The 12,060-nt window shown below is 45.3% G+C and overlaps 1 protein-coding gene across 2 annotated transcripts in view; it reads left to right on the top strand.

Moving 5' to 3' along the window:
- Positions 1-12,060, top strand: part of LMCD1 (LIM and cysteine rich domains 1) — a 57,125-nt gene that overhangs the window by 18,535 nt on the left and 26,530 nt on the right. Inside the window, exon 2 of one of the 2 annotated variants that reach the window (XM_029917243.1) lies at positions 10,579-10,667. The exons of the other annotated variant lie outside the window; for it this stretch is intronic. Within the exon in view, the coding sequence (XP_029773103.1) occupies positions 10,579-10,667 (89 nt within the window). The remainder of the gene's footprint in view (positions 1-10,578; positions 10,668-12,060) is intronic. 2 annotated transcript variants of the gene reach the window in all.

Below are 12,060 nucleotides of genomic sequence, written 5' to 3'. Positions count from 1 at the left end.
TTCCCTGGAGGGGAAGACAGAACCAAACAAGTGATTACACGTATAGAAATGTTCCATACAGGGCTGTGTGTGCGCGCGCGCTCATGGATATGCATGCCATGTGTGGATGCATGCACCATGCATGTGTATGCATGTGTGTGTGCATGCATGTGGATGGGTGTGTAACAGGTCATACATGGTGGTTAGGAGCTTATGAGGACAGGAGAGGGGAAAGCTTCCTAAAGAGGTGATGGGAGGAAATGGCTGGTGGTTTCCAGAACTTCCCCAGAGTCATGTTCATCAAGGAGGCTCAGCAGAGGGTTTGGGACCCATTTCAGGGACAGCTGGCTAGGTAGCAACAAGCTTCTAGCATCTCCCCACGTGGGCTGGGCCTGCCAGGCATCCTAACTCTTCACACACTCTAGAACATGTGTTGGGATTTTGTGAATTTTTTCTCCTCGCTGGCTGCCCTGATTTCAACTTTATTTTACCTGTTAAATACAATGTGTTGAGAGGAAAAATAGTAAGGAGAACATGGAGTATTTTGCCCCAAACACAAATTCTTGTAGAGTCAAGCCTGGACAAACTATCTTGAGAGACAAAAAAATAAATAAAAAACAAAAAACAAAAACAAAAACAAACATTTCTTATAGAGAGTAAAAAGTGCTCTTTTGTTGAGCATTTGTTCAAAACTTTATTTGGGACTCCAGAAACTCCTAACATGAGCTAAATCTATCAGACTAACTCAACTACAGCTGGCCCACATAATCAACTTAATACACACAAACCATTTAATAGGAAAGATAATCATATCTGTACCCCGAAATACTGAGCACTCAAGCATTTCTGCCATCAGCTCATCACCCACCAAATGTTTTCCTTTTCTGTTGCTTTAAATAGGATTGGTTTTTAAAAACAAGGAAAAAGAACAAGTTTTCCATCCATTGAATTCTGAGTACAAGATCTGTTGGGCTAATCTCAGTTTGTTTAGTCTATGCATTTTTATCCTTATTACACAATTCAGGCAAAGGGTATCTAAGTTGAAATAATTTCATTACATCTGTGCTTGTCCAGACAGAAGACTAGAAATGCCCAGGGAACAACCATGGAGTTGAAACGGTAGATGGGGACACATCCCCACACACACACACATACACTCATGCACACACACACAGTCCCCTGAAGAATATTTGTGTCCCCAGATATGACCTCTGATGTAGACAATGTCTTTGTATCTGTTTTTGTGAGACTTGCCGTGGTTTTAGGGGACACTTTATCCTAAGCTGTTTCTGTGGCTAATTTGCATGGCATTATAGAGAGCATAGGTCAGTCCTTACAGAATGGAAATTTGAATAAGTAAGTTTCTGCTCACTCCTCTATACCATGTTTGAAGCCAGCCACCTTAAGGCCAGGTGAGATAAAAGGTAGAACCCTCCAGGGTTTGGGCTACAAACCCTAGTTTTTCATCTCCTATTTGGGGAAACAGTGTTTTCTTGGCCACAAACTGAAGTCCTGGCTTGAGACTTCCCCAGCCAAAGTACAAAGTAGGGAGGAGAGAGAGCCAGGAGATCAATACAGAGCAACGGTTGTGCCTACGATTGGAGGGGACAACATGGGGAACGCCCATTTCATGTGAAAAGAGAATAAATATGTAATATGGAATAATGCCCAAAGTCACCATAATGTAAGAGTTTGTGTGGTTCATCCAGCATCCCTGGATTTCTGGACCCCAGTCTCTACCTCTGGTGACACACAGGACATGTCACAGGGAGGGTTTATGTTCAGGAAGGGTGACAAATGTAATTCTGACATTAAGGATGGACAGTTATTGTACTAGTAAGTGTACTGATTTCATTACCCTGTTAAGATTTTGTAAGGCTAGTTGGCAACTCATTCTTTCAATCACTGGAGAGCTTCAAAAAAAAAAAAAAAGGAAGAAGTTGAGACCTTGTCAAGACCATGGGGTTCTTGAAGGGAAAGTGAAATGTAAGGCCCCCATTACACTTCCCAGCCAGGTCACTCTCCGAAAGGATCACATTTCTTAAGTGGGGGTGTGGGGGGACAACTTTCCATGATGCAGCTTATAACCATCTGGGCTTTGAGTTTTCCAGGCCTGGCAAAGGGTCTCAACATCAGTGGGAGTCCCCCAGGAAGTCAGCCAACCAGGGAAATTTTGAAGCAGAGGAAGGGCTGTGGTCTCCCTTCTGTCTGGCTATTCAAAGTTACTGCATTTGGCATGAACACCTGTGAGGAGGACTTATGCCAGGATAGAAGGGACTAAAATGAAACAACAAAAGTCAGACATGCTGTAAATCTCACCTTGTAGGGAATGGTGGTCTGGGAAGAGATGTCTCCCTCCGATGAGCTGAGAGCCAGAGAGTCCAAGTTGTAGTGGCTGAGGGTACAGTGGGGAAGCCTAGTTGTTCCCAAACTTTTCTGTACATTAGAATCCTTCAGAGAACATACCAAATGACTGAAGTCTCTTGTCCATCCCCAGTGATTTTGGCTAAATTGCTGTGGCATGCATCTGGGATTTTGGAGGTGTTTAAAGATATCCAGGTGATTCTAATAATGTGTAGACAAGTTTGGGAACCACTGATGTAGCCCTTTGCTCTTTAAAGTGTGGTCCCCGGACTGGCAGCATCGGCTTTCCCTGGAAGGTCAGTAGAACTATGAATATCAGGCTCACCCCAGACCTGCTCGACCAGAGTCTTCAAGTTAGCTAGATCGAAGCTGATCTTCATGCTAATCAGAGTGTTTGATTAATCTCAAACACATGCAGACCAGGCCAAATCCCCATACTAAAGTACAACGTCATGGCACACTCTTTCTAATTCCTGGCACCGAATGCATTTATAGTTCTACAGTTACATGGATTCTTTGAGATGTAACTGTAAGGACCCCAACATATCTGGAAAATTTCGCGTCTTGGCATTGCCTGTAGTGCATGGGTTAAATTAACATGGAGATTGGAGATTCTGAGAGACCTGGGTTTAACTCTAAGCACCAGGACTTTAACTTCACCTCTGTGAATAGTCTTACTGAGGGAGACCAACTCATCTTGGTTTGTCCAGAGCATTCCTGGGTTCAGCACTAAAAGCCCTACATTCAGGCCTTGATTCAGTCTGGGGCAAACCAAGACCATCGATTTCCTTCAGTTACTTCATGCATAGCCGGGTCTGTGGTTATCAGACTTTAGTTGTGCATCCAGATCACCTGGGGGGCTTGAAGAGCAATGGCTAGCCCCTACACAGAGTATCAGAGTTAGTGGGTCTGGGGTGAGAACTGAGGATTTGCACTGCTACTAAGCACAGAGGTGCTTTTGGGGCCCACACCTCGAGAACCACCATGAGGTGGTGTAAGATTTGCCTGAGTTCGGGCTCAGCACGGTGGCTGGAAGGCTGCAAGACCTAGTAGTCATTACAGCTGCAATTAATCTCTTTCTTTTTTAAGGAAAAGATGAGATTTGAGCTGGTCCCCGAAGAGTGTGTGGGGCTGAAGCTCCCTGAGGTTTGATGAGCCTGAACAAAAAAAATACCAGAAAACAAATCCCGGTGTATATTTCAGAGAACTGCAAAAGGCTCAGGTGATTGGAAAGAGAATCTGGGTAGAAATAGTAGATGATATGGAAGTAAAAATAGATAAATTTGGACCAGTAAAGTGGGGCCACATTCTAGAAACGCCCAGACATCTAACAATGTTTATCCCTTGTAAAGTGGCTTAATTCAACTTCAAAATGAGATGGGTGCTAGTTTCCTTGATATAAACAAATTATTAAAAGTTGGAATACAGGTGCTTGAGTGGATCATTCAGTTAAGCATCCAGCTTCGGCTCAGGTCATAATCTCAAGGTTTGTGAGTTTGAGCCCCGCATCATGCTCTGTGCTGTTGGTGCAAAGTCCACTCTGGATCCTTTGTCTCCCTCTCTCTCTGCCCCTCCCCCTCTCACACAAGCGCATTCTCTCTCTCAAAAATAAACATTAAAAAAAAATTTTTTTTAAAAAGGAAATCATTGAGAATAAACCCAGGAATGACTTGCCTCTTGCCTTGGTTATTATGATTTTGATCTTTTTTTTTAGGTGGTTTAAGTGGTAACAATTTCTAGAACAGTTTTCAACATGTTGTCCCCCAAGCCACTGTCTGTCTAGTCATCTTCAGACCTTGGGTTGGAGGGTGAGCTCCAGCTCCCTGGTTTGGTACTAAGCATAAGTGACCTCTCACCCCTAACTTGGGCTCCCAGGGAGGGAACAGATAAATCAACTGAAGCCAGCCCCCTGGTGCTTTTCTTCTACAGGCACTGCCTGTGATTCTAATTCACTTTCTCCTCCAGCCACTGGCTCTCTAGCTGCCTTTGAGGCATGTCCACTGCCTTGAACATCTATACTTTATTTAGCAGAACAGGGTTGGATGGTAAAAATTCTGAGACCAAGGTGATCAGGGCGTTGTCCTACTTACTGCCCCCAATGCCAACCTGGAACCCCCGTTCCGACTCCTACAGACACACTGTCCCGCCTGTTTGGATCCAACTGGTCTAATGCCCAGAGTCAAGGCTAGACCCGTGGGAGGCTGTCTGAGGTCTGGAGACTCCTGGTGTGGTAGGAAATCATAGGGTCTGGATTCCAAAAACATGAGTATGAATTATGTCCTAGGCAGCAAATCCCATCAGATCTATGAGCTCAGTTTTTTTTTTCCATGAGACAAATGCAAAGTGTCCACATCCTAAGGTTGTTGTGAAAACCAAGTGAGATAAGGAATGTAAATATACTTTGTAAACTGTCAAGTGCTATATCCTTAGTGGAAAGTACCATAGCCGATTAGAGGAGAGCACAAGTCTGAAGTAAGACCTGCCTGGTTTTTCTTCTTGGCTCCACCACTTACTAGCCATTAGACCCTGAAGAAGAGGCTTAACCTTTCTCAGCCTGCTTCCTCACCTGAAAATGAAGTCACTAACAGCACCTCTCTCGTAGGCTTGTCAAGCATAAATATTATGAATATGCCTGGCACAGAAGGTATACTCAATAAATGTTAGCTACAGTCAGAATCATGAGGAAAACTATAACATTTCTGCTTAAAGTACAGATGAGAGTAGAGTGAGGAGACCCCCCTTCCCCATAGGAGCTCCAGTCTAGACCATTCTGAATGGGCAAGCCACTTCTCCTCTCTCAGGCTGTCATGCATCCTCTATTGATTAGGAATAATGATTATACTTTACAGTGTCATCATAACTGTTCAGGAAAAATGCTTAAGTAAGTAAGATTACTCCATGGATTGTCAAGCTGTTAATATTTGGGAGTTGTTGATAGCTCTAGTGTCATTTCTGGAATCATTTTCCTGTTTATGATTGTAGTTCTTTTCTGGACCTCATAATTTCACCCCACCCCACTCTTCACTACCCTCACTCTACCTTCTCTCCTTGGTGGGGAGGAAAAGGTTTGTTTTTAAGTAACAAAGCATGTTGGCTAATAATTTTTAATGACACATATGCTTACAGGGATTCCTGGATGGCTCAGTCAGTTAAGCCTCCAACTCGATTTGGGCTCAGGTCATGATCTCACGGTTTGCCAGATGGAGTCCCGTGTCAGGGCTGACAGCTGACAGTGTGGAGCCTGTTTGGTATTCTCTCTCTCCCTCTCTGTCTGCCCCTCACTGTTCTTTCTCTCTCTCTCAAAATAAAATAAATAACACTTAATAAAATTAGCACATATGCTTATAGAGTTTACCTGTGAAAGACAAGTCAGAGAAATTGACTTGGAATAGAATTTAGTGTCAATATTCAGAACACCCCAGCTCAGAAAGCAAACCCATGGAGAGTCAAGAGTGTATGTGATGGTGTTAAGATATAATTTTCAAAAACATAAAATCATGACTCCTGTGCAAATATACAATAAACCTTAGGAAAGATTTTACTCAACTCATTAGTTAATGGAGTAATCAGTAAGATATTTAGACCAGTTCAAAAAGCATTTGAAAGGCTGGATATTTATAGGTAATTCAATATTAGGACAAGGTTGATGGGTTAGGTACACAACTAGCTAATGTCCAGCAGGACAATAAACTATAACCTTTAAGGTTATCTGTTTCAAAAAGACAAAAACTCCTTGTATTTATATCTTTCCTGGACAAAAAAATCTGTAAGTTACATGTAACTGCACCAAGTCTTGGGGTAAAGCAAAATAAATTTGTCTAGAGAATCCTGATGGGGGTGGGGGTCGAGGGCCAATGTCACTGCCACCATATGACACTGAGAAGATGTGCCACTCACTTTTCTGCCTCATGCTCAAGGTTTGGATAATTATTTTTTAACCTTGGTAAATATTTTACATTGCAAACGACTTTTTAATCTGACTTAGGCTTACTACAGCCTGGTGGAGGCACAAAGGGCAGGGAAAACCCATTTCTCAGAGGAGGAAGCTGAGTTACACAACGGGAGGAGAACTCCCGTTCTCTATTCCCAAGTCCTCCATTAATTCCTAAACTCTGTGCTGCATTTCCTCCTTTCCCTTCTTCACCTCTGTCCTGCCTTGTTCTTGGCTACATTTTCCCCCTGTAAAACCTCCCCTGGCGGTTCACCTGAAGGAAATACTCAAAGTGGGGAGGACGCCCTGTTGCACCCTGGCCCTCATGCCCCCAGTGCTCCTGACTTGAGCTAAGTCCTTTCAAGTCCCTGAAAGATTCTGTTCCATAACATCCTACTCCTCCAGAGCCAAAGAAAACTGTCAAAACATTTTCTCTCCCTTCAGGAAAAGGGATAGAATAGATGCTACATTCCAGGAACCCATTTTTTAAAGTGATGGCTCCTTTTAAGCTCTTCTGTGTTCAGCTACTGTGAGCCACTGTGAGCAGTCACTGGGCCATCTTCCATCTGAGACTGAGTCCACATCGGAGAAACCTACTGTTTATAAACCAGAAGATCTTGTTCAAAACACTCTTTCTGCTTGGTTTGCCTCCCCTCAATAAACAGGATCATCATTTTCTGTGTCCCAGATAGCTAGATCTGTCTGGCTCCTGGGTAAATGACATGCAGTGGACAAAATGGCTATTTATTGTGTTAAGCACTCGGCCAGGAAACTGGCTGCAAGTGTGTCCTGATGGCCCAAATCTGCTTCTTCCTTGCAAGGCCATCTATTTTTCTCTCCCACGGACTTCTGTCACCATAGAAACTGTCCCACTAGCAGGATGGAGACCAAAGCCAAATGTCTGCCTCCTCCTCTTAGTCAGAGAGGCAACACTTGTACACATGAAGAAAAGTAGACAGTAAAAAAGTATATGAGGTGTGTGGTTAGGAAGTAGTTTCTCTGAAGTTCCCTAGAATTCTGAAGCTGGGAAAGGAATTTTTTTTAGAACATCTGATTTAGGGTCTATCAGACTGTTACGCAAGGTACAGTGACAACAAGAACAAACACTTGGTGCATAATATGTGCATGCCAAGCCCCTTCCACGCAGCAACCCATTTAACCCTCACAGTAATTCTGCCAGTCCAGTTGCTTGCCCAAGTCCTGAAGAGAGGGACAAATTTAGGACTACAATCCAGACCTTTGGCCTCAAAGCCTGGACCTCTTCACTTGAAAGAGCTGCCTGCTCTCCACCTCTCTTCTTGCTCCTCAAGTAGGCCAGCACCTCCAACATTCTGAAAGCCATTTCACATCCAGTGCCCACCATTTTTATTTAGTCCTTCCTGCTCCCAGCCATCCACCACTGGTAACTTATAGAAGAAGATTCTGTGGAACAAGATTCCGACAACCTCAATCCAGGCCAGTTTTCTCATTTTACAGAGGAGCAACTTCAGCTGGGCGAGGAAATGAGTTGCCTCTAGATGCACAGCTAATAAATGTCAGAGCTGGCACCAAAGAGCCAGCACCCTGCCGCAGCCCCGTGCTCTACAGTGCTGCCTTACATCCCTATTTCTAACCAAACCCTGAGCCAGCCATTTGGGCCTCCCAGCCAAGCATCAGGACTAATTCCCGTATAGGAAGACTGTTAAATCAGCCACTCACTAGAAGAATGGCAAAGCTCGCATGCACAGTGCCTTGCCACTTACGAAATGCTTCCACCTAGCTCTTCTGTTCCCAGACTTTGCTGCCTCTGAGTCTTTCTAACACAATCCAACAACGAAGCCTTATTCATATAGGTTGTACACCTTCCAAAATAACCATTGAATCACTCAAACACGAAGCGCAAAAGGATCGCCGTATTTCAACTAGTAGAATCCAAGGTAACAGGAGGCAGAGGGAAGAACAAGAGGTGGGAGTCTGTGAGCTTTCACCTGCCAGGGATTTACTGAGTAAAGTTCCACCTGAGTGAGAGCTCCCCAGCTTAGGACGATGACTCAGTGGTGAGCATCCTCTTGTTTTCCATTTTTAACTCGAATCTAGCACTGAACAGGCACAAATCTGAACGTGCTCCCTTTCAGATATGTGCAACGTGCCTTTTACTCTCCCAAGTTGTGAATGTGTGTAAGAACAGCATAGTATAGGGGCGCCTTGGTGGCTCGGTCGGTTGAGCGTTCGACTTCAGCTCAGGTCATGATCTCACAGTGTGTGAGTTCACGCCCCGCATTAGGCTCGCTGCTGTCAGCACAGAGCCCGCTTCAGATCCTTTGTCCCTCTCTCAGTCTGCCTCTCTCTCTCTCTCTCTCTCTCTCAAAAATGAACATAAAAAAACTTTATAGAATAGCATAGTATGGGAGCGCCTGGGTGACTCAGTCAGTTAAGGGTCGGACTTTGGCTCAGGTCATGATCTCACAGTTTCCAGGTTCGAGCCCCTCATCAGGTTCTGTGCTGACCGGGAGCCTGTCTTCAGATTCTGTGTCTCCCTCTCTCTCTTCCCCTCCTCTGCTCACACTCTGTCTCTGTCTCAAAAATAAATAAACATTAAAAACAAATATTTTTAATAAAAAAACAACAGCATAGTATGTGAAGACGTGGTGTAAACAGCAGTTGTCAAGTTGGGGAAGTGAGGCCTAGGTGTCAGTGTGGGAAGATGTGAGCAACAAAAGAGAAATCTTGTGGAGAATAACTGCGTCTTTTCATGTACTTCTCTGGATTCTAACAGTAGCAATGAGGATGGACTCACAAGGTTCACTGCTTCTTTTTTCCCCACTTAAAAGCAGGGAGAGGAAACCATGATGGTCAGATTGCAAGACCTACCCCTCCCCAGTAATGCCCTTTCATATCTTTTTGCCCTTGCACAGTCTCTTCCTTCTAGAAATCCCCTTCTCCTTTTCTGCCTGCTCATTTTGCATAACCCCTATCCAGAATCACCTTTTCCAGGAAGCCTTCCTGGACTTCCCCTACAGGTTTATTAACACTTTCCTCTGGGCACCTGAAATCTTGTGTGCAAAATACAAACAGCAGCTACCATCTTCAGTACCTAATGTGAACAGGCACTTTACAAACATTATCTTTGTACCCATTCGACAAGTAAGGAGACTGAGGCTCAGTTGGTCCAAGACCAGTATGGCTGGTAAGTCACGAATCCAGGTTTGGAATCCTGGTCTCCTGGGCTCCAAAGTCCAGCCTCTGCTATACAACAGGCAGCTCCCTTTGCCTCAAAATTACCCCTTCCAGGAACAGGCAATAAATTTATGTTTCTCTCTTCATCTCCTCCTAGTTTGCGAGTACCTCTAGGGCACACCCGAATCTTATGATGTATCCCTGTGCCTGACATAGTATAGATACTAGGTTAGAGGTTAAATGAAGCAAATGTCTGTTGAATGAGGAGCTTATCCATTTATCTTCCTAGTTATGAAGCCTTGTTCTTGATAAAATCATAATACATGTGCAAGTCACCCCCACCCCCAATTGAGAGTTTGGGAAGTGTCTCAGCCAGCAGATCCGTACAGTAACCCCCGGCTTCTCCAGTTTCAATATAATACAAATCTCCTGGGAATTTTGTTGGTGTGCAGATTCTGATTCAGAGGGCTGGTGTGGGGCCTGAGGGTCTGTTTTTCTGGCAAGTTTTCCATGATGCTGCTGATTTGAAGACCCCATCTGAGAGTCATCTGGGTCTCAACACATCTGCAGCAGCTGGTGACAGAGTAAAACCTGTCCCGGTATTGTTCTCCCTCCAAAGGATAACCAGACGTCAAATGCTCCTAATTTCCCATGTTTTAGAGAAATATTTAAGTTATGCTTTGAGCTGTAGACATTTGGCAGCATGAGCATTTGTTTGTGCCTGTAGCTTTGGTTTAATCACACCCTATCAATAAATCGCAAATAAATGAGGGAGAGGAGGCACTCGCTGGAAGATTCCATTCCAGTGACAAGTGGACCAGGGAAGCTGATGAATATAAAGGGAGGAGTAGAGGGTTTCCAACGCAGCCCCCGGTGACTGGCGACAGCACTGAATGACCAGCAAGAAGCCCCCGCCTCAGTCCATTTTTATTGGCAAGGGCCCCACCTTCCCCACTCGCCTGCCCTATGGCCACTTTCCCAGCTGGTCTTCTCCATTCTTGGTAAACAGTAACTGATGGCTTATTCATCCTGAGCCCTTTGAACCCCACACATTCCCTTTGCTGGCATGCCAAGTCTTTTAGAGGTCAAGCATCCCCGATCCAAGACTTTTGGAAGTGAAACACCCTCTTTTCTGTCTCCTTTTCCAGATGTCCCTGGGCCAGCAGCAGTCAGCAAGAGGTGTGCCTTGTTTGAGATGCAAGGGGATGTGTTCAGGCTTCGAGCCACATCCATGGAGGTAACAGACTTTGTCAGGAGAGGCTCTGCCTGCCTGCATTTCTTGGCTGTCCTTTCTGGGAACCCTGGCCATTCTTCTCTGCTGGGATTGCTTAGGATGCATGCATTTCAGGGAGGACTGGCTCCAGAGTAAAGACACTCCTGCTTGGCCTAATTCAGAAATGACAGAAAAGCCCTTAGGAGCCAAGATGAGGAAGGAGCTTAGTTTTGAGGTGGAGGCCACCAAGCTGGCCCCACGAAGGACTGCACTGGGAAGATGTTGGCAGATGTTAGTTGGCGCCTCGTGCTCTCTGGATTGCTCTATACTGGGGCTTAGTGCCTGTGGTGGATTGCCCCATAGGGTGCCATCACCCCATTTGGATCTCAGAGTGCCCCTGGGCCAGAAATAAAAGTCACTGCATCCACAGTATTTAAAAACCAGGCACTGCGTTCATACCCATGAGGGAGGGCCATCAGATCCAGCTGGACTTGGATCTGCAGAGTGTTTCTTTCTCTTTTTTCATTGAGAACTCAGAAAAGCTGAGGTGGAGCTGCCACACTGCACAGCCCCCAGGCACTGTTCCCATCAGCATCTTTGTGGAGCCATGCAGGGCACACAGCCTGTGTAACTGTCCAGGCAGCCCTGGAAGAGAGAGGCTAACCTGGGTAGGGCAAAAGAGCAAAGTGGGAGCTTTTGATCCCCCTGCCAGAGGCCTTCCTGGGGCACTCAGAGCAGGAGTGAAATTTGAGAGGCATTTGTCTCAGAGTTGTTGATTTTCATGGTGGGATCGCCCTTACAAAAACATTTGTTGAGCTGAACTAAATCTTGTATGTTTGAATGCTGAAGTAACCCTGAAGTAGGTATTAGTATCTTAGTGTCTCCAATTTTCAGATCAGGATATTGAGGCTGGGTAATGGGGCTGGGGAGGGATGGCTACTAAATTGATGGATTCAAAGTTGGGTCTTTGTGAAACCCCACTCCATGCTCTCAAACGGTCTACGGTAGTACTGTGGGTCGTGAGCTTTCGAAGTACAGGACTGCCCCTTGACTCCACTCTCTGACAGTCCTCGACCTCAGAGGAGCTCATGTAGTCTTCCAGAGGCAAAGTCATCCACACCCCACTTCATCCCCTGCACAGATTCCTCCTACAGCTGCCACACTTCCCATTGGGGGAACGCTCCATGCATCTAGTTTGGCCACTAGAGCTCTTTGTGGCCTTGATGAGTCAGCTTCCCTATCATTCCACCCCTTGGTCCTGAACCTGGCATCAGGGTGTCCCAGAACAATGCTGACTCCTCATCAGCTGTCTGAAGACATCTGGGATGCCTCCTTTTAAAATCCTTAGGGCAGAGGGAAGGGATAATGTTCCCTGAATGCCCCCCTGACTCGGCTCGATAATGTTTCCCCCTTTCAA

Source organism: Suricata suricatta, chromosome 12, assembly GCF_006229205.1.
Source record: "Suricata suricatta isolate VVHF042 chromosome 12, meerkat_22Aug2017_6uvM2_HiC, whole genome shotgun sequence".
NCBI classification, from domain to species: Eukaryota; Metazoa; Chordata; class Mammalia; order Carnivora; family Herpestidae; genus Suricata; species Suricata suricatta.
The sequence above is the reverse complement of the archived record's forward strand: the minus strand, read 5'-3'. Positions and strand labels throughout refer to the sequence as shown.